Source organism: Symphalangus syndactylus, chromosome 19, assembly GCF_028878055.3.
Source record: "Symphalangus syndactylus isolate Jambi chromosome 19, NHGRI_mSymSyn1-v2.1_pri, whole genome shotgun sequence".
Classification (NCBI taxonomy): Eukaryota; Metazoa; Chordata; class Mammalia; order Primates; family Hylobatidae; genus Symphalangus; species Symphalangus syndactylus.
This window is the reverse complement of record NC_072434.2, coordinates 25,119,571-25,141,971: the sequence shown is the minus strand read 5'-3', so window position 1 is coordinate 25,141,971 and position 22,401 is coordinate 25,119,571. Positions and strand designations below refer to the sequence as shown.

The window sequence follows — 22,401 nt, the reverse complement described above, 5'->3', positions numbered from 1 at the left end:
TCCGGGATTTGAGGTGAAAAGAGAAAGCCAGGGGGCTGAACGGTACCACTCTAGAGGCGGGTGAGTTATGTGCCAGGTTCCTTCGGATGTTCTCTACCCCTTGGGCCAGTGCGTATATCATGTGAGTGTGTGTGCGTGTGTGTGCGCCTTCGTTGGGTGGAACGAAAAGGGGTGTGTGTTTGTCTTAAAAATTAAACCGCTCCTGGTTTTTTCCTTACCGACCCTAAACTGTATGGCGGAGCTTGTAGGGCAGGCGTGGAGGCGGCGTCCACCCCCACGTGCCCCACATGCAGCAGCAATCCCACGCGGTTTTCGCAAGCGGCTGGGAGGCAAGCGGGCGTCCCCCTACCCCGCCCACTGCGCCCTGGACCCACGCCACGTACCGCCAAGGAATAGCTATGGTGGCACGTGGAGGAGGGGCGGGTAGGCAGGGCGGCACCATCACCCGGACCAGCATCTTGGAGCGGCCAATCTCACTGCTCATACTCTCCTCCCTACCGGCGCGGGAGCCTCCCCATCTCCGACTGTGAGGGGCGCACCGGGTGGGGGAATGGGTAAATAACCGCCCAAGGCCCAGCTTCCCGGTTCTCCCTCCACTTTCCCGCGGCCTGACTGCGCCCCGGGCAACACAGCCCGTCGGGAACCTGAGACCAGGTAATGTGGCCTCCGCCCCGTCCCGGGTCTGGCTGCATCCCCTCGAACCCTTGCCTGCCCGGGTCCAAGTGAGGGTTTTCTCCCGGAAGGTTAATCACCACCCCCATCCCCTAGCCGGGTCCCAGGAAGAAGAGATGCCCCGGCTCTCTCCTTGACCCGGCCTCGAACGCCGACCTCGAGCGCAGAATACTCCCCAGAGTGCTGGGTTCCTGATACCCAGCCCGGGAGCGCGGAGAGTGAAGGAGGGACCGGGAGGGGAAGGGGGGGAGGCGGTGGGTGAACAATCAATGGCTTAGCCTAGTTTCCCCGCAGGAGCTACCGCCCATTCACCGTCTATGCAAGCACCAGCTGGCGGCAGCATCTTTTAGGTACAAGCTGCAGGGAGGCAAAAGCTGGCTGGGGGGCTGGGAGCCCAGGGCACTCCGCGGGACTCAAGCCCCCCTGCTGCGCCCCAGCCTCAAGACGCTCTGGGCTTTATGAGGTTCAGTTACCGCCGAGTCCTCCATTAACACCTCCTCTGATTATTGAGAGGCTGGAAGGGCTGAACGCAACCTCAGAGCGTTTCTCTGGGCACCAGCCCGCGTCTGTGCCCTCTGCCCACCCCTTCCTCCTCCCCCTCCCGATATGGAAGCATAAACAGAAAATAAAAGACAGGTGGAGAGAGCTAAGGGTCAGAGGTGAGGGAATCAGACCAACTCCAACGGGGTGGGGGAGAGAGAGAAGGGAGAAATTAATTTTCATCCAAAGCTTTATTTATTTATTTGGATTAACAGGGGGACCCTCAGCGAGACGCGGGGACTGGCCCGCACCTCTGGCCGCCGCCTCCCGCCTTTCCTCGCCGAGAACCGAGTTCTAGTGGGGGAAACGTCTGACATCTGGACATCAAGGTAAGACGCTGATGGAGATGTTTTAGTCGGAGCAGTTTTCTGCCCTCGGAGTGCGCCCGGACGGCCGGGAGTTTCAGGGAGGTCTTGGGAGACTACCGGAGGAAGGCCCGGCTTTGCTCCAAGCCGCGTCCCTACCTGAGGTCTCCGCGGGAGGAGCGGTTTGGACGCGCCCCACCGGATGGGAGGAAGTGCTTGGGGAAGCCGGGCCGTACCGCCGGGCTGACGCGCGGCTTTTCTCTGCCAGTGCAACCACCATTACGGCGTGATCCACTCATTTTCCTCTAAGAATGCTGAACGGTACCACTCTAGAGGCAGGTGAGTTATGTGCCAGGTTCCTTCGGATGTTCTCTACCCCTTGGGCCAGTGCGTATATCATGTGAGTGTGTGTGCGTGTGTGTGCGCCTTCGTTGGGTGGAACGAAGAGGAGTGTGTGTTTGTCTTAAAAATTAAACCTCGCTTCGTAGGCTCAAAAATACACATTCTCTTTCAGAGTCTCCCGATAGGATTCCTGAAACCTTCGTTTCCCTCCTTTTGCCTTTCTCTTTGATAGTCTTTGACTTTCCTCAGGATCAGCGTCCGGGGCGCCAGGCAGAGGTCCTGGTTCCACTGATCCTCCAGTAGTCAGTTGCTCAAGGGAGGTGCTCCTGACCCTCCGGGGAACTGCTGGGGGTGTCTCTTTCTTGGAAGGGAAGGAAGAGGGGCCGAGAAGACACCGTTTCTCACCCTTGTAGGGGTTAACTGGAAACTGGCTTCACCCACATTTTTTTGTTGTTATTCAGTCCTAACCCAGCGCAGCCGTTTCTGCGCCTGATCTCAGCGGACGCAGTGCAGGACTTCTCCCTTTATTTCTACAGAGCTGAGGGCAGGCGGCGCAACACATCTCAGGTTAAAGAGCATCAGATTTCAGAAGCGCTGTATTCTAGACTTGGCGCAGGCCCCTTTGGGGAGAAGAGCCCAGGGGCTATAGAGGACAGAGGTTTGAAGGAAGCAAAAGCTGGCGAGAGGTTTTTTTTGTCGCGAAGAGTGAGGGTAGGCAGAGAACGAGCGAAAGGGCAGGGCCTTGGCCGGGGAGTACCGCCCAGCGAAAGGCTGGCAAGGGTGCGCATCTGGAGCGTGGCCTCGGGTCCCCCTTTCCAGGCAGCCGAACTCCCCCTGTCCCAGTTCTGCTTGGCTCACTCCCATTTGTCTTGAGGGAGGACTCCCTAGTAGGACTGAATCAGAAGTGCACCCGTGCAGCAGCCCCAGTATGGATCTGCCAACCTCAGTGTAGGCGGAAGTTTTGCACAGGGAGTATCTCAGTCTCCACTGTCTGGAGAAAGGCCCCAGCGTGTCCCGGCAATCCGCTCACCTTCCATCCAGCGCAGCCCGGGCACCCAGGGCCGGGTGGCACGGCTCTGAACGCATGGTTCCCAGCCTCAGGCTGACGCTGACGTTTCACTGGGCCTTGGGTGCTCAGGACAGTGCCAGACGCTGGATACTGTTTTAAGAGCCGCGCCTTTCAAACCAAAGGGGCTCCTTAACCAGCTTAACAGGGTCTGGAGGAAAGGTAACGCCTCCTTCTTTTTTTTTTTTTTTTTTTTATCATACTTTAGGGTTTTAGGGTACATGTGCACATTGTGCAGGTTTGTTACATATGTATCCATGTGCCATGTTGATTTCCTGCACCCATTAACTCGTCATTTAGCATTAGGTGTATCTCCTAATGCTGTCCCTCCCCCCTCCCCCCATCCCACAACAGTCCCCGGAGTGTGATGTTCCCCTTCCTGTGTCCATGAGTTCTCATTGTTCAATTCCCACCTATGAGTGAGAACATGCGGTGTTTGGTTTTTTGTCCTTGCGATAGTTTACTGAGAATGATGTTTTCCAGTTTCATCCATGTCCCTACAAAGGACGCGAACTCATCATTTTTTATGGCTGCATAGTATTCCATGGTGTATATGTGCCACATTTTCTTAATCCAGTCTATCGTTGTTGGACATTTGGGTTGGTTCCAACTCTTTGCTATTGTGAATAGTGCCGCAATAAACATACGTGTGCATGTGTCTTTATAGCAGCATGATTTATAGTCCTTTGGGTATATACCCAAACGCCTCCTTCTTAAAGGGCAAACTTAGAGGCACAGAATCATGGCCTCTAAAATTCAGGTAGAAAGAGACCTTAAGTCACCTTTGCTCTCAAAATATGCATATTTGTTGGGTTACTTCTTCCCTAACTGTCCTGTGGGTTTAATTTCCCTTTCCTCCCCCCTAGGGAATTCTACTGGGTGAGGGTTCTTTGCCCATGTAGACCCACCTGAGCCCTCGACAAGGGCGCTGCAGTCTTTTTGACCTTCATTGAGATTCTAAGATCCCGAACTCTCAGTTCCAACTATTATGCTCCACTATAGTCCGGCCGTCCACTTTCCTAAAAGCGGCAACAGTAGCGGGATGGGTGCTGTCAGAATAGAAAGGAAAGAAAGCTTACTGGACTGCGTGTGCTCAGTTGTGAGGGAGAGCAGTGCTGGTCAAGGGACCCGCCCCATTATACCTGGTAGAGCTTTGAATTTAGAGGAAACTTAAGATCTTATCCCTGATGCAGGCTAGAGAAAACCACATGCACCTGTCCCTCAGCTCAGAAAGTGAAAAAATGAACACTCTAATTTTTATAGAACACTTGCAGGCCATTCAGACTACAGCTGGGAGAAGGGGGAACATTTTTTTTTGTCCCCAGCCACCGGGCCTCAGCCCCTCTGCTGGGGAGGTGAAAGAAGGCAGAGGTACAAAGATGCTCTCCTTATTTAAAGTGCTTATTTAAAGTCCTTTGAGAATGAGGAGCGGGGAGCTCTTAGGCAATCTCTCTTGGGGGCTCCAAGACAAAAACAGTAGAAAACCCAGGGTCACACACCCAATTTGAGGGCATTCCTTCCCACCCTTCATGGGCTTCCTCCTTAGGAACTGTGAGAGGAGGCAGGGCTGGACCCATGGGGACCTATTTCCGCAGAGCTAACAAGGACCTCCCAAACTCCAGCTGACCCCCACCCCACCCCCAGCTTTCTCCAGACTTCCTGCGTTCACTGAGAAGGAAGAATCCTGGCAGTTTTCTTCTTTACAGGAAGTAGCAAATGCCACTGGATGCAGGAACTTATAACCTGAGTTTTATAAGAGCAGGAATAGCTAGGATTCAACTTGGAAACTGATTGCAGAAGGTGTTCTGCCTTGCCTGTACCTAGATGATTAACAAACTTGTGTGGAAGAGAAGAATGAATGGATGACTGGAGGGCTTACAAAACCTCTGTGTTTGGCTTCCCTGGAGATGCTGTAAAGTTCTGGCTTTTTCCTGGAGTTGTTTAACTTTCCCTGCATGCAGTCTCCAAAGTTTTATCTCTTGCAAGGAAGCAGTGGTATTCTTGGGTTCTTCGTTGTTGATTTTGCTGAGCAGGGGCAATATGCAACAAGAACCAAACCTAACTTCAAACACCCCCATTTGGGCGTTGGGAGAGGGTTTAGCACAGAAACTACACAAAGTAGGTTGAAGTCCTGTATTTACTTTTTGCTTGGAGCTTCCTTGGGTGAATTGACTGAGGGGACTTCTCAGAGACGACTCCTCCTCCTCCTCCTCCTCCTCCTCCTCCTCTTTCTCCCTCTCCTCCTCCAGCTCTGAGCCAGTTTAGCCTCTGACTTGTGTGAAGGCAATCTGCCCCTTTGTGAGAGGACCTGCTGTCTCTGAAAGGACTGCTGCCCCCAGCCCCTCCTCAGGGCCCTTCTTGTGTGCACGTGGGTTTGAAAAGCTCATTGATTCCCATCCAAAGGGGCTAATTACATTACTTACAGTAAATAGCAGCCCTGCTGTCAGGTATAGCTGCCAAAGTAAGGAGGAGGGGGATGTCTCCAGCTTAGTTCACTTGATTGGCTTCATTTTTGTGTGAAATTGTGTTTTATGAGCTGCATTCTGGCACCCGGAGTACCTAAACTGCGTCCAGTCTGCAAATAACATTATTTTTGACCCTGAGAAAAAAGGAGAGGAAGCAGTAGAGTCTTGAGTTTCATGGAAGAGGCCACTCCAGCAGCCTCAGAAGGCAACGCGTTGGGACAGGAAGTCAGGCTGCTGCACCAGGGGTCGTTTCCTCCCTCGCTTTATTTCTGCCTTCCTTCCTTCCCCTTCTTCTCATCTTCTCCCTTCTTTTATTCTTTCCGTCTTCCCTCCCTCCCTCTCTCCCTGGCTTTTCTCCCGTGGTCTTTCTAGCTTTGGCCACAGTTCCCGGTCGGGCTCCCCCGGGCGGAGGGAAGCGGGTCTGCGGCCGGGCGGCTCTTCTGAGGTATCTAGGATGTGCCAGGACACAGGCACCGCAGTCCTGGGAAAGGCGGCGGGAAGTAGTGGGGAACGCAGGCTGACGATGGGGACGAAAGGAATAGAGAGCGGCCGGCGCGTCCTCATCTCTGGGTAAAGCCGCGTTGGTTCCTGCCGCAGCGCTGTGCTTCGGTACCCTGGGGGGCCTCTGGCCGTTTGAATGAATCGACAATATCATAGTATTGTGGACACTTTTTAATGGAGCCAGGGAGGGGCCGCCGCTACCGGGAACAGAGGGCGACAGGTACAATCCCACCTCTTGTGAGGAGCAGGTCTGCCATTCTGCTTGTCAGTTCTCACCTTCCCCTCCTCCACGGCAAAGAGTCCCTTTCACACCCTTCTGAGTGTGCGGGTGCACCCAGTTTTACAAGTCCTCTGTCCTGCCAGGGTAGTGGGAGCAGCATGCGATGGGGCTAGCGCCCAGTCCTGCGGGGGCAGGCGCCAAGCTCCCGGGAGTCCTCAAGTCGCTTCCCATATTGGCAAGTTTCAAATGAGACATTAGAATCTCCGGCAGCCTTCCTTCAAACCTGAACCGGGGAAGAGAATAAGCCGCCCTATGGCCAAGGCGCAATTGCGTACCCGTGTGTACAGGTCCATGCCCTGTCCCCTACACTCTAATTTTCTCAAAGAAAATTGTTTTGCCAAAAGTAACCCTGAGAAATGCAGACGCTCCAAACGCCCTTTTCACTTTGGATGAAGCCAGCATCTAGTAGGGTCTCCGGCCCTCAAGAAGGTGAGGCAAAGAGATGAATTGTCAGACAGCTGCTTTTAAAAGTGGATTGAGGAAGATGGGATGGGGAGGAGAGGAACCAGCATTATCTCCACTTCAGTAAAGTGCTTACATTTCTGCTCAATATTTATGCATTTCGGGTGACAGTCCTGCAGGCTGGGGATGAAAAAGTCCACAAGGAGGAAATTCAAAGTTTGAAGTTGATATTCTGTGTGTCCTGAGCCAAGGTCTGATCTTGAACTCGGATCAAATAGGCGGGCTCTAGGCCTCCTGCACCAGGGCGGGGACAACAAGAGCTCCTTTTCCCCTTTAAAACATGACTGCTGGGAACTCTTGGAAGGATGTGTGTGTGTGTGCGCGCGCGCGCGCGCGTGTGTGTGTTTTGTGGGGAGGTAAATGCCCCCTCCTCCTGCCTCCCCGCTCTCTATCCCCCCACCCCTTTGTAATGTTTGTCCTGCTTGCCCATCACCAGGGGGTTGAGAGGAGTATGACAGGTCTTTGTTGTCTGAATAAAAATCCGTGGCAGCTCCGGGGAGAGAACTCCTCCTACTAAATTATCAAAAATGGGCTGGCTTTAGTCTCTTAACAAATTGGACACAGCTCAGGCAGGAGCAGTCCCCAACCCAACCTACAGGCACTGGGAACTTGCAAGCAGCCAGGGAACGCTGAAAATAGCACGTCTTTTTCTTTCTTTTTGTTCAAAACTATTTTCTTTCTTCACCAGATTTTGTTTTCCTCCCCCCGCTGCAGTTGTTTCCCATTAGTAACTCGATCTCTCAGAGCAGTAAGATTCGCCTTCTACGCCTCTTTTTCCCTCCGCCCGAATTGTTTGTTTTCTGCACATCTCCTTCAGGGAGCCGCTGAGGCTTCCCCCCCACTCTTCCCAGTTCTTTTTACTTCCCCTCGGCCCCCCAAGCAGAGCGATTTCCACTCCATCTATTTCTTCTCCTCCTCTCTCTCCTTCTTTCCCTCCATCCTCGAGCGTCTCTGCGCTCCCACAGCGCAGCCCTCTCGGGTCCCTTGCCTCCTTCACTCGGATGAGCTGAAAGCCCCGGGCGTGTGTATATGGAAATAGTTGGGTGCCGAGCAGAAGACAACACGTGTCCTTTCCGCCCCCCAGCCATGCTCTTCCACGGGATCTCCGGAGGCCACATCCAAGGCATCATGGAGGAGATGGAGCGCAGATCCAAGACTGAGGCCCGTCTGGCCAAAGGCGCCCAGCTCAACGGCCGCGACGCGGTAAGGAAGGGCTCCGCCGCAGCGGTAGCCGGGCACCTCTGCGCCCTCTGTTAAACCAAGCCGACTCCCTGGCCGGTGGAGATCCGGGGCGGCGGGCCGTACAGACGTCCACTTGAGGGTGGCGGGCGAGTTTTCTCCCGTCCACCCAGGTCTGCAGGGCTAAGAAACGGTCGTTTTTCTGAATCGAAATGTCTGCATTAGCTAGCTATCCTCTATCGCAGCTGATTCCGAAAGGGCAGGGAGAGGAACTGGGAGGAGGTGGGGTGGGGGGCGGTGGCGTTCTCTTCTACAGACCTCAAGGTTCCCTTGATTCCGGGGCGGGCATCTCCCCGGCGAGGATCCGCAGCTCCGAGGGCAAGCTGGGCGCAAGCAATAGGAGGACGGCGCGCTGCCGAGGCGTCCGAACCAAGCAGGAGCCCAGGTGGCCTTAGTCTCTGGGCCTGATGACCGCACCTTTGGAGTAGATTCGGACGCGACTGGGTCATTTGCAGTTCTCTAGACGCTCGGGGCTTGGGACCCCTAACCGAGAGAATCTCAGGGTTTCTAGCATCCAGACTCAGTCCCTCTAACGAGACAGCACTACGTTTGGCGCCAGGACCGGGCGGGTGTCATGTGTAGGGGGAAATCAAATAAAACGTACGGAGGAGCGCGGCACCCAGTCGAAACGCATGAACTTTATAACCAGCCCTTAAACAAGCTAATCAACTACCACTGTTTCTACTATCCATAATAATAAACTCATGTCCTTTTAATAAAGAAAACTAATTACTTATCTAAGCGCTTCCCTTTCCAGATTACTAACGGGAGGGGGGGAACTACAGAAGTCTCCGGAAATGATTTCAGCCAAACATAGCTGTGTAGATCCTTTGGTACCGCAGTAGGACTTGTAGCCCAAACTAATCAGGAGACTGCTCTAGTCCTTGTCAGCTGGGTTTTGGATCCGGCCAAGTGGCCCAACTGGTGAACGTGTCTATATTTGTAACACTCATTCAGTGCCGGGGCCCCTGGTCGGAGTAAAGGGCTAAACTTTACCTTTTCAGGCCCGCTGAAGTTTCGTGGGGAAGTTCAACCCATTTCTGCTAGTCGTGAGGGAAATGTCTGGAGGTTAACTCCTTTTCCCTCTTTCTGGTCATCACGTTTAAAAACAAATAGTAGCAACCCAAACCCAAATTTTGCAGCGGGGCTGGGTTCCTCAAGGTGGGGCCACTGGGGCATCCCCAGTCGGGTCAGTGGGACCCAGACGGAAGCGTAACTTGGGCACTAAACAGATTTTCAAGACAAAGGTCTCAGTACGCCTGTTGATGCTAGGGAAAGAGGGGACTGTATAGAGCGGGCTGGACAACAGACCCTCTTTGGGAACAGCCACTTTACACACTTATTGGGAACGGGACCAATAGCCCTGAAAATTAGGGAAAAGCAGGGTCTGCCAAATATATCTCAATTAAAACAAAGTCGACCAAATTATGAGCGCAGGTCCAATAATCTCCCCTTTGCTTTTGATTTCAATGCTGCTTATAAGAATTTAGAGAAATCGAACTGTAATATTTTTTGTTTAAAAATAATCTGTGCTCGTTTAAATTTCCTTTTCACTCCCTTATCATTCCGTTGTTTTATTTTGTGTGCGTCGAAAACCACAATTTTTAGCTTGTAATTATTTGAATTCGGAAACGATCACCAAACTGTAGTCAATATTCTCCTAGTCCTTTTTAAGCGAGGCTCCGGATGGCCGGGATGTCTTTAGGTTAATAGTCCCGGGAGGACGCGAACGCCGGTTCAGGCAGACACGGAAGAAAGAAAGCGAGCCGCAAAGAGAGAAATCACAAATGTTTCCCCTGACTTTTGCCTTTGTGCAGTGGACCCTGGCCCCTGCCGCGTTCCCTGCACGCCCTGGGCTCGGCCTGCCTGGGGGAGAACCCCGCGTCGTGCGGCTACACCGCGCGCCCTCCTCAGCCTTGCGGTGTGCTTTCTTTGCAGGGTATGCCCCCGCTCAGCCCGGAGAAGCCCGCCCTGTGCGCCGGCTGCGGGGGCAAGATCTCGGACAGGTACTACCTGCTGGCTGTGGACAAACAGTGGCATCTGAGATGCCTGAAGTGCTGTGAATGTAAGCTGGCCCTCGAGTCCGAGCTCACCTGCTTTGCCAAGGACGGTAGCATTTACTGCAAGGAGGATTACTACAGGTACTCCCCTACACCCCCACTTCCTACGCCCGAGTACACCTAGCGGGGCCATCTTCCTGAGCCCGGAATCCCCTCTCCGTCCCCTACCTTTTGCCCCATTCCGGGTGCGGTTATCATTTCGGAGACCAGGGAAACCCACTGCATATGCCTTCAAGCTGCAATCTCCCTGACCGACGGTGAGGGTAGGTGGGAGGGACATTAAAGGTCTAGAGCTTTCTCAGCGAATACCACACGCTCCCATCACTTCTCAGCTTGGCTGGCGGAACTTGGGGAAATCTGGGGAAGAGTAAATGGACGTGGTCTCGGTCGACCGAGACTTGATTGTGTTTTTGTTTTCCGCTTGCTACGAATTGGGCAAGTTCTGCGCCTTGAAACTGAACTAGTGGCTCGGGCAGCAGCAACAGAGTGTTAGGTTTTCGCAGGTGGCAGGAGACTCTGTAAATGACTATGAAAAGGAATAAATGCCATTGCCAAAACCCAAGCCACTCAATTCCGAGTTCCTTTCATCGCTAGTTACAACCATGCCCGCCAGATTGGAGAAAACTCAGCAGCAGGCGTCTTTATTGATTCTTCTCAGTTATGTTTCTGCATTGGGAAAGACAGAACTATGTGCAGGTGACCTAGTTCCGCTCTCAGGCAAGCAAGATAAGTGGTTAAAAAAATAATAACCTGTCCTCTACAAAATCGTCATTTTCCAGGACTGTGTCTGCATGCTTTCCCACACCCGCGCACATCCAGGAATAATTATATCTTCTTTCATTCATATAATATTTTGTAATTGATTAAGTGTTTTCACTTGGCATGGCAATTTAATATTCTAGTACTGTGAGTTAGCTAGTGCTAACTAGTGGTTTGCTTTTTTAATTTTTTTAAATTTTTAAAATTTTCACTTTACAGAGAAGAAAACTAAGGCTTAGTTGCCCGATTCTTCTGACTTTAATGTAAAGATCCTTTGTCTTGGTTTATCAGAAAATGTCGATGAGCAAATAAAATTAATGCCCACTGTCCTGTCCTCCTGGAACCCTCCCAGGTCCCAGTCTCAGGCCACTGCAGACCAAACCCAGGTGTCGCGGGTGGGAGATGGCTCTGCCTTGCTTCAACTAGCGCCCTGACTCAACTGTTTCCTTCCAGAAGGTTCTCTGTGCAGAGATGTGCCCGCTGCCACCTTGGCATTTCCGCCTCGGAGATGGTCATGCGCGCCCGAGACTCTGTCTACCACCTGAGCTGCTTCACCTGCTCCACTTGCAACAAGACTCTGACCACGGGCGACCATTTCGGCATGAAGGACAGCCTGGTGTACTGCCGCGCCCACTTCGAGACCCTCTTGCAAGGAGAGTATCCACCGCAGCTGAGCTACACGGAGCTGGCGGCCAAGAGCGGCGGCCTGGCCCTGCCTTACTTCAACGGTACGGGCACCGTGCAGAAGGGGCGGCCCCGGAAGCGGAAGAGCCCAGCGCTGGGAGTGGACATCGTCAATTACAACTCAGGTGTGCCCCCTATCCTCACCCCCGGCGCAGCCCCGGCCTCCCTGAGGAAAATTCGTAGAGCTCCCTCCCCGTCCAAAGTCTTGCTGCAAGAGTGTGTTTTGCCCAATGCCTCTGTTCTCACTACAACTCCCTCTCACTCTGAAGGAAGGGAGAGAGGGAGGAGGAAGGGGGAAGGGAGGGAGAGGCAGCACTTTATTTAGGTTGTGGCAAAAAACACATTCATAACTATGGGGCTGTAGTGACTTTCCCCAAACAGGCAGAGCCAAATCCTTGTTGCCCATTAGTTAATGAGCCCATTAGTTTCTGGCTCTCAGTTGGAGCAAAACAGCCCCAGGGCAATTTCTTTGTGGAGGCCAAATTATAGATCCTGGAGGAGGTTTCCTAAATACTGAAGAAAAAAAAAAGTCTACAGAGCCCAACCCTAGTCTGTCTAGAGGGGTCAGAGGCTGTGGTCAGCAGCCCAAAGTTAATCAGGAACACAGTTGGCAAGACTGTTGAAAAACCTAATCCCTGATCTTGGCAAAAAGCAGTTGTAGGGGTGGGAATCACTCTCCACAGCTGAGCTAGCCTGTGTCTTTCCTAAGTCAGGATATTCATCCAGCCGTCTCATTCTCGGTGTGATAGACCATCCAGACATCCAGACCCCTGGAACTGAAAGTACCTTCAGGTCAGGCCTCCTGAAGAGGCTTAGTGGTATCTCAGACCATTTATCTATACTCAACCACCTCCTCTCTTCATTAAAAACAACATGCAGACAAGTCAAGAACACATTCTTCCTTGCTTTGGGGGACACGCCTATCATGTATCAATCTCTCACATGCATCAGTTTCCCATTGTTGGTAGCCTGCCCCCACTCCCCATCCTCCAGGTGAGGATGGTGATCGGCTCTGCAGATGATAATCTAACTCTGAACAGAACAGAAGCTATTCTTGTGCGTCCCAATCACTGGAAAAAAGAGGCTTTAGAAAGCCCTGGCTAACCTTTGGGGAGCCTAAGGACCTTAACTGCTTTGGCTTTCAGTGCCCTGGCCCACACCTGGCTGAGAATCTCAGCAGACTGACACTCAGGACAGGGGAGATCATTCTGTTGGAAGGAAGCTTGAGGACCTTATTATGGCAACCCCACTCTATTACTACGAATGCCCCCAGATACCAAGCATGGGCACCCCGGAGCACAGGATCTTGCCTGTTTTTCTCTTCCAGTTCCCAGGGCCTGGTATGGTGCCTGACATTGCTAGTCAATGGTAAAGAACAGTGTCCAGCCAGTTAAGCGATTTGCCCAAGATCACACAGCCAGTGTGAATGTGAAGCTAAGAGTCCTGCTCTGAGTTTAGAGTTTTCAGGGGGATCCACACAGGATGAGTGGCCGCTCTCTCAGACCTCCGTTAGGCTCTCTCCTGGGGTTCTCTACCGCCTGATCTAACTGAAGAGGAGAATCCTTTATGGGCAAGCACAGCGGGTGGCCTTGCAGGGAGAATAGGGAGCAATGGGGAACACTGTGCGGCAGCACTTGTCCCTAGGGGATTCATACCAGGGTTGCTGGACGAAAAGAATAGGACCCGCCGGCTCACTGCAAATCTCACCAGGGTCGGTCAATCTGTGTAAGGGCAGCGGGCGAAGCCCCAGGTTTTGGCAACCGTCGGTAGTGGCTGTGCCCTCACACTGGCCCCTGCTGTGCTGGGGCAGGAGATTTGGTTAGGGGCCACTTTGCCCAGCATGCTTACTTCATCTTCTTTGATGCGTGGTCCCCGGGGCAGGGCAGGCAGGGCACTAATTGTTCTTTATTAATAGAAGGTGACATTGGAATCTCAAGCCACTCACCAAGGCCCTAATTCCCGAGAGAGAGAGAGAGAGAGAGAGAGAGAGAGAGAGAGAAAGCAAGCCACTTATACACAACTAGTGAGTTTTTTTTTTTTTTTTTTTGGAAAGAAGGGATCTCTCAGGCCGGATAAAGTCCAAAAGGGTGAAGATTTCTAGCCAAACAGTAGGCAAGCCTGACTTTTTGATTGTTTATTTAATCTAATTAGCTAAATTTGATTTCGCCTTGGATCTTCATGTTAGATCCAAGGAGCTTTAAGAGCAGTAGAATTTAGATTCTTTTACTTCTCTGAAAATAACTAGAGAGCACAAATTTATTTTTAAGAAGAATAAAAGAATACTTCTGAGCCACTTAGGTCTTTAGTTTGCAAATTAATGCTGCTACAAGTTGTTGTGGAGAAGGTCGCTTTTGTCTTGCTCCCAAAGGAGGGAAAAATTGCTTAGGCCCCCTTAGCCTGAAGAGTTTGTACCTCGCACCACTACAAACTGGATGCCTCTTAGTTAACATCTACTCCATCCTTTCTGGACTTTTCCCAGAGATACTATTCAATAGTATATATATTTTAAAGATTAGATTAAAATTATCTATGGGAATTGGTTTGAAGATGCCTGACCAGAAATCAGGCCATCATTTAAAACAGTGCTTGCGAATCTGATGCCACTTTGTTACAAAACTAGGGAAAGAAACCCTTCAGCAAATTAAACACATGTTAAAATGTAAAAAATAAAATAAATCCAGTTTTAACTCATTATTTTAGTCTTCTTTGGATTTTATCTTGCTACCTTTCATTAAATGTAAACATTAAATGTAAACAAGTCTCATAAAGGGTAAGGTTGATACTAAACTAAGTATAATTTACACAATATGTTTTCAAAATGTGCAGAAAACATGTTTGTGATTCAAAGAATCTCAGAGAAGATGTGAAACTTGGCAAAGGCCAGCTAGTGCTTAATAGGGCAAATGCCTTTTAATGAGACTGTCCCTAGTTTCGTTTATACCTCTGTGCAAATTAATCAGACAAATATTTTAGAAAGAGACATGGAAAGTTTACCTGAAATGCTAGCTTGAAATAAAGCCCTCTAGGGATGAGCAGAAGATTTAGTTTAGGATAGGAAGCTCTTACTTGTGTAATTTAAACATTAATTGAGAGATTAAACTTTTGCCACTTCTCAAAATACCCTTTCCTTAAATCCTTTCTTCCTATCCAAACTTTTAAGGCTCCTGGTGGTTAAATTAGCCTGGCACTGACCCCTAGTGGTCTTCCAGGGATCAGTTCATTCTCAGAAGGCTGCATGCATACCTTCACAGCGACACTCACTTTAGGATGGGTGACCATTGCATAAGTGACTGGAAATAAAATACTTAGATCTTCTCATTAACTTTATAATACTGGATGTGAACTGACAGGTAGATATTTAAGACGGCTTTAAGAGTTATCATTTCGTCTCGTAATTCGGGGAGTGGGGGAATCCCCTACAGCTTTAGCAATAAGCCTTGGAGAAAGAGTCATTTGCAAGTTTATATAACGCATGTGTAGTTAAACATAAATAATATCAGATAATGCACTGTTACTCTGTAGAAGAAATAGGTTTCTCTATTAAGTTGCATTATATAACAGTCACAGGAAAATCATATATAGTAATATCTGTTTAATAAAGACCCAACGAGCTATCTCCTTACACATTGGATTGTGTATTTTATGTGGAAACAGGGCCTATAACTGTATTTAACACACTAAAAGGCTCTGCTGAGTTTTTAATCAGCAATAACGGATATAGAATGCATTTTCAGGGAAGCAATTTCATTAAATCTTACTACAATTATTTTTCATAAATTTCATTTTAAGAACCAATGATTATATAGTCAGGTTGGGAATCATACTCATTTCTATATATTACCCTGGTGTGGAGTGGGGGAAAGATGGCCAAGGGCATTATTTAAACACCAAGTCCTCTGTCCCAAGTGTGAAATTCAATTTGATGTGTTGTTCAGGAAAGGTTACATGTTACATATGATAGGAAAGAAATCTTGCTTGAAGAACCCTCTGATAACTAACGTGTGCCTCTTTGACTATTTTTTGTGGGTATATTTATAATCTGGTTATGAAATATGGCTGAGTTTACTGGAGATAAGTATAGTTTTATAGTAGGTCATAGAGATGCTGTTTCATCCATTTCAGGATATGGAAGTGCAATTCTGTAGAATATTTGAACTTGACATATCCCCACTGGGCCAAAATAGGATAAAATGTAATGTATACTCTTTCTGTTATCTCTGGACATATGGTACCCTTTCTGGTGGAGTTTAAAAAGCCTATGTTTTACATTCAAATGTATACATCTGACTTGGATTCCACTTCAAGTTGATTTAATTTCGCATTAATACTCACTTGTAATTTACTGATGAACAAAGGGCCCAACATCTTGATTGAATGCTTCTTGAGCTCCTACCCCTGTGTTTGACTCGGGGAATCAATTCAAAGTTGAGTATGGTATAGTCATTTCCCTCAATGAACTCACCTGTTCTTTTGCCAAGTGTGTCCTCCTACTTACGCGTCTTACGGAAATACAAACAAAGGAGACGTTTGTTTGTGTCTAGTCTTTTTACATTAGGAGGAATTTCTTGTTAAGTGAGTTTTATATGTGGCTTCTTGGTTGATGACTACAAAACTTCTGTATTTCTGTAAATATGCTGATTTGCTGAATATTTTTTAAAAAGTAATTCTAAACAGAGCCTAGCAGGCAGATAACATTTTATTAAGCAGATTGAAAGAGCTCATATTAAGGGATGCCTCCCTTTTTTAAGATTCAGATTTCTTTCTCCCTGGAATGACATGATCAGGTTGGTTTTAGATTTTCTATCATAAAGCAGTACAGGGCAGGATGATCAGATCTAAATTTATATAACTATCTGAAGGAAGGATTTAAAGAAAAAAAATTGCCATGTTCTTTAATTTGTGAAGTTGGCTGAAGTTGGTTTTGTAAATATTTCACAAAATGTTTTCATTTTACAATTGTATTTCCTATGCAGAGCCAGTAGATTCTTGGAAATGACCCTTTAAATGTGCAGCTTTGCATCCTGGGGATAATGACTTTCTGGCTGGTTTCAAAGACTGGGTTGTTTTGCCCTTGGTGCTAAGAAAGTCTTTGTGAGGGGAGAGAAAATGCCGCCCTCTCTCTGCCAGGCCAGCCAGGGGCACAGCTCACATCCCACTCACACACATCTGGAGCGAAAGGGACTAAGATCTGAGCCTAGAAATAAGCACCATTAGTGTCTCTCAACTGTGAGCTGTGGGGAGCGCTTCAGGCATGAACCGTGTGAAGGGAAGTCTGGGCTCATTCTCTTTCAGAAATATTTATTAAAATCACTCCGGGGGAAAAATATTTTCTTTCTGGTATAGCCCTGTGTTAACCAGTCATAGCTAAAAGCTGAAACAAATAATATTCTTATGTTTACATAAGAAATTCACAAATTTTAAATTTCTAACTTCTCCTCCTTTTTCAGCCTTTTCTAACTTTCTCCTGACTGAGGGAGCTCTAGGAATATGAGAAAAGGCTAACCCTCAGAATTGACCTAGATGCTTCGTTAGTTGGTGGGCTCTCAGAAACTTTCAGACTTGAGAGAATGGTAATACTTGTTTCTCTATGTCTCATGACAAAAAGCAATACCTTCACACAGTGTGTCTCATTCCAGAAATATAGACAAAAGGTAGAGTCTTAAAACACTGTGAGTGTGGGCAGTGGAGAGCTGGTACAAATAACTATATTAGAAAAGGGTTTCTTCTTCTCACTCTTGTAGGTCTCTCTCACTCCCACTTTACTACTTAGGGTTTGTTCATATTCTCAAATTCTTCTAGCAGCCATTAAACAAAAGAGAGGATTTAACCAATATTTTTGTATTGCATAAGCTTTGGTTGTGTCTACATTAACAGACGAGTTCAGCTTACTTTAGCAATTATCTTCTTTCTTTTTGTCTAGATACTACTCATAATTGGGTTGAAAACCTTTTTCACTGCTGCTTTATTACCAAAGCAGTGTCATACAGCCTGCCATCATGTCAGCTAATGCAAGAATTTCCACTGAGCAGTTGTTTGTTCACTGTTACTGCAACAGGTTGTAATGAGAATGAGGCAGACCACTTGGACCGGGACCAGCAGCCTTATCCACCCTCGCAGAAGACCAAGCGCATGCGAACTTCTTTCAAGCATCACCAGCTCCGGACCATGAAATCCTACTTTGCCATCAACCACAACCCGGATGCCAAGGACCTCAAGCAGCTTGCCCAGAAAACAGGTCTGACCAAAAGAGTTTTGCAGGTAAGACACGTGCATCACTGACTGTGCATACATTTCCCTTCCCCTTGCCAGTAAAAATAGTGCTCTTCCCTGGTTAGAGCGACGCAGATATTTCCTATATTGCTTCTTACTAGTTTATCTTAGCTATCTCCCTAGAGGGTGTTCTGAGATTTTGCAGGGGCTTCCTGGAGGGTGCCCAAACAGAGACCCAGGGTCTTTTTAAATACAGCCACATTCTCTCTACATATGTGGAGATGGGCCCTCCAAAGGCAGCACAGCTTGTCTCACCGCTGTGCAAATGTGAGTGATGTTATTTGCACAGGCCGTGGCTTTATCGATTTCCATTAATATGCTCAGTACGCAGACTTGAGAGGGACCTGTTGGCACTGTCTTAACTCGGCAAACTTTTGGCAGCCTCACTCACCTTCCAAATTCAGGTGGAACCTTTTTTCCACTCCTGAAAAGCCAAAAGTATGGTTAGTGTTTCAGCAGCCAATTGGAGCAAGTATTTTCCTGCCTTAACAAACCATAATTAAAAACAAAATACTGGAAGTTAGTTCTGCTGTCCAATTGATTTCCTAAACTCATCATGGCAAGAACATATAACTAATGAAATTATGATAGGTTGTTGTGAGTCCCCTGTGATCTTCTCTCACTTCTTGGTGACAAATAGCAGGCATTTTAAATTCTGCTGAACAGTTTCAGGCTGTTTGAGGTCTGTGGCCCTGGGAGTTTTTTCTATGTGAAGAATATATACCGTGTGTTGGGCTCAGGAATGGCTTGAAGTCTGTTTCAGTGATGTCCATTTCATATGAGTGATTCTTACCTTGCCATACTTTCAATGGCCCTGCTTCTACCCCTTCTCAAAAGATAACAGTTGAGGAATCACCGTATATTTCCCCCTTTTTTTTTTATCACCATGTGTTCATTTCCATGGTATATCCACTTAAGCATCAGTTGTTCCAAGTGGCACTTGTTAATGCTGCAGGGTGGAATAAGTGCAGTTGAGAGAGAATAAATCCGTAGTGTTACTTGAATAACTCTGTTTTAAAAGAAAGGAAAAAAAGCCCCTTTCCTCCTAAGAAAAACAAACAATTATATTTAAAAGGAGAAACATATATCAAAAAAAAAAAAGAAAAAAGAAAAAAAGAAAAAGTGAGAGAGAAAGAAAAGAAAAATAAAAATGAACATCGGTAAAGAAATCAATTGGGATTGGTTTGCAGGTTTGGTTCCAAAACGCACGAGCCAAATTCAGAAGGAACCTTTTGCGGCAGGAGAATGGGGGTGTTGATAAAGCTGACGGCACGTCGCTTCCGGCCCCGCCCTCAGCAGACAGCGGAGCTCTCACTCCACCCGGCACTGCGACCACTTTAACAGACCTGACCAATCCCACTATCACTGTAGTGACATCCGTGACCTCTAACATGGACAGCCACGAATCCGGAAGCCCCTCACAAACTACCTTAACGAACCTTTTCTAACATTGGTTTTTTTTTTTTTTTAAATTCTTCCTCTTCTTTTTTTTTTTATTCTAATTATTATTATTTTATTATTTACAAGACTTTTTTTCCTTCTAACCCACAAGATATTTGGGGAATAAAAATAACAGCTTGGTGTGTAGCATCTGCAGCCACTTGGCAAATGAGTTTACAGTATTGTCTCCTTTAAGTGAATATATTTTGTCTACAAAGTGTATTTGGATTTAAAAAAAATTAATTAGATCTTTCAGTTGGTAAGGAGAGTTTTTGAATAATTCTAATAAGTGCCTCTTAAAATTGTATGTTACTTATTTCCAGAATCTCGAAGAAAAAAGAAAAAGAGTGGTATTATTATGGGCAAATAATCATATTCCCAGTTAAAATGATTAGGTTAATAAAGAACCAGATAATTAATTAGTTTCTTTTTAAATCTTGCAATTGTATGTGTGATTATGGAGTTTTGAAAACATTACATTTTTTAAATCTTAAAACTGAAAACTTGTTTTTAGTATTTCTATTTCTTACCTGAACTGTTAATTCAAGTGAGGAATATGATGAAATAAAAGCATTAACTACAGACATTTTAAATAGTAATGATTAATTAGGTGAGAAATCTATAACAGGAATGTGACTTTTCCTTCTCTTAGGGGTGTACAACTCTAAAAACTTTTTACTTGGTTATTTGTTTTTCAACATTTGAAAAATTCTTAAGCTCCCTATGTATCCATGAAAATTCCGCATTGATTTTGACATTCCATACTTTTAACCTCCTAAAGCTAAAAACAATAGCTCGGAAACCATTCTTTCTAGTTACTTTTTTTCCCAGGGAAAATGGAAATAAGCAAAATATAATGTTTTAAGAAGTAAAAAAATCAGTATAATTTAATTAATAGCTCTATTAATTGGCTTCAGCTGTACCATGATATTGTATCTGGCATTCTATACGAATAATGTTTAAAATACCCAGCCTGGTAGACTTATACCAACAATTGGTTTTGTTTTGTTTTATTTTATTTTGACATAGGTTGACTTATGTATTGGAAATAATTTTTCTGATATTAGAGATTTGAATTTATTAGTCTTGAAGTAGATAAACTCAGAAGCCTTGTGGATGCTGATCTGAATATATTTCCTAGTTTACAGTAGCATTTTTTTTCTTTTAATTTAAGCTAAAATCTTAATGGTCTGGGCAGTGGTGAATGTTCATCTATTACGCTTCTGTTGTAGTTAAATACCAATTAGATTGTGGATTTCCTAAAAAAATAAAAAAGAAGTCAAGATATATGTCTTGCTTTAGTGGATTGTTAAGAATAACTTTGCACATATTCTCCACTTTTTGGACCCCTTAAATCTCCTTTGGTGGTCGAAGTGGCTATTTAATAGATTTTAAAGGTGTCCTTCTGGCTGTATAAATGTGTGGTTACATATTGACAGTTCACTGCCCACATTAAAGTGCATTATTGTAACTTTTGCTCAGGGTCTTTAGAAAATTAGCACAGAAAGTAGCTTATTTTTTAAAAAAAGTTGATGGAAGATAAGTTAACACTGTAACAGAAGAAAGGTGTGATTGCCATTATATATTTAGCAAGTATGGTTATCATCTTATATGGAGCTTAAATCTTGACTTTTCATATTTCTATTACATTTTGGGCATTTACCACTAACCAGACCAAACAACCTTGGTAAGGCTGAGATCTTATTAATACACTTTTACAGGTAAAATATTGACACTTATAAATTTTGTTCTTTGACAGAACAATATATGGTACTATATAGATCTACTTTATTAAGTAGACTAATTATAACTCAGTTCTCCTATGTGCCTTATGATATAACTTGGAAGTAAGTTTGTGAAAAATCAGGATATATGTGTTGTTTGTTAAATTAACTGTTTTAAGCCCTTTTGACACCTCACTAGTTTTGTACTGTTTTACCTCTTATTTCTGAAACTCTTTTTATGGTGTATCCTGTTAGAGGGGACAAACATGTCATAGAAAGCAGTTGTGCACTCTTTCAAACATAGTTGATAAATTCAATAATCTTATATATTGAGCTTCGTGTTTATAGTACAGTAAGTGGTCTAGCAAAATTGTCCATGTTTCTTTGTTTATTGATAAATGCATTGTATAGAAACTATTTCCCCTAAATATTTATGGACCAAACAATTGTGATATATCCTATTAAATTTGTGTGAATAAACCATTTTGAATCTAAGGAGTTTTCTTTCCCATCAATTTTATTTAAGTTTTAACTGTACTAGTGTGTTCCAGCATCTATATGTAAACGCTATTCAAATGGTAATACAACATTTTTAGAAATATTTAAACATACAAATAGTTTTTAGATTTCCAAACTTCTGATTCATATGAAATGTTACACATTGTTGCACATGCAATGTAATTCAACCTAGAAATACCTTTGAATATATTTGCTTATAACAAAAGTAATGCCCCACTGATTTGACTCAGTCCAATTTTTAGAATAAAAAGGCTAATTAGCATATAAAGTAATTGCATGGAAAGAAACCTTAAATATGATTAAGATTTCATGTTAGGTCTATTGAGCACAAATGGATATTTGTAAATCTAAATAGAAATTGCAGACCCCTAAAAGCCAAGTTGCTCTGTAGTTAATAAATTGTCACTATGATTTTTTTCAGGGAGAACAAATCTTGGGGCATTACAGCCAAACATCCCGACGTTTGAAAATTCCCTAAAGTATTAAAAGAAGGGGAAAAGTTTGATCGGAAATCCACTGCAGTGAAGACAAAGACACTATTAGGTTATGATAATCATACATTAAAAAATTTATTAAGCCAAAAAAAAGAGAGAGAGAGAGACTTAAATGTCATTTACTGAATGTTAACAAAACTTGTGTTCTTTATGGTGTCTAACACAACTAAAGGCCTAAAATTATGTGGTTTAAACAAAATTAGATAAACCATGTACAAAACCAGAGCAACCTGGCAGTAGTGTGCCCACCCCATATTTGAAAAAAATTATTATTGAAAAAAATTTCACACATTTGTCAAGCACAAATAGTTGTAAAATAAAGTCCAAAACATTCATTTCACCTGCTTGCTAATGTGTATTAGTCCTGTTAATGGCATTTTCCAACTGTAAATTCAAAGAAAAGCTATCAGTCATTTAAGAGTATAGGGATCAAACCCCAGTAATTTTAGCATTATTGTTTATTACTTCCTTTTTAAACAGAAATCTCTGCATGCACTTTTACATATGTCACCTCTAGTGTACACCTCTGTATGATGACTTATCTTTGCTGTTTCTTGTATGATAAATAGCTTTCATTAA

At 45.7% G+C, this 22,401-nt stretch overlaps 1 protein-coding gene across 5 annotated transcripts; it reads left to right on the top strand.

Annotated features, from left to right (window-relative positions):
* Positions 1 to 1,486: 1,486 nt before the first annotated feature.
* On the top strand, positions 1,487 to 22,162 carry LHX9 (LIM homeobox 9). Of its 5 annotated transcripts, XM_063613712.1 has the most exons (7): positions 1,487 to 1,541; positions 1,786 to 1,856; positions 7,718 to 7,836; positions 9,811 to 10,013; positions 11,145 to 11,500; positions 17,431 to 17,633; positions 18,836 to 19,258. In XM_063613712.1, the coding sequence occupies exons 2-7, from the start codon at positions 1,829 to 1,831 to the stop codon at positions 19,091 to 19,093; spliced, it is 1,167 nt and encodes a 388-aa protein (XP_063469782.1). In that variant the 5' UTR covers positions 1,487 to 1,541; positions 1,786 to 1,828; the 3' UTR covers positions 19,094 to 19,258. The 5 variants fall into 5 exon arrangements, with proteins under 5 accessions (XP_063469782.1, XP_055089996.1, XP_055089999.1 ...); XM_055234021.1 differs by lacking the exon at positions 1,487 to 1,541 and having other exon boundaries at positions 1,761 to 1,856; positions 18,836 to 22,162; XM_055234024.1 differs by lacking the exons at positions 1,487 to 1,541; positions 1,786 to 1,856; positions 18,836 to 19,258 and adding exons at positions 5,924 to 6,600; positions 21,750 to 22,162.
* The last annotated feature ends 239 nt before the right edge of the window (positions 22,163 to 22,401 follow it).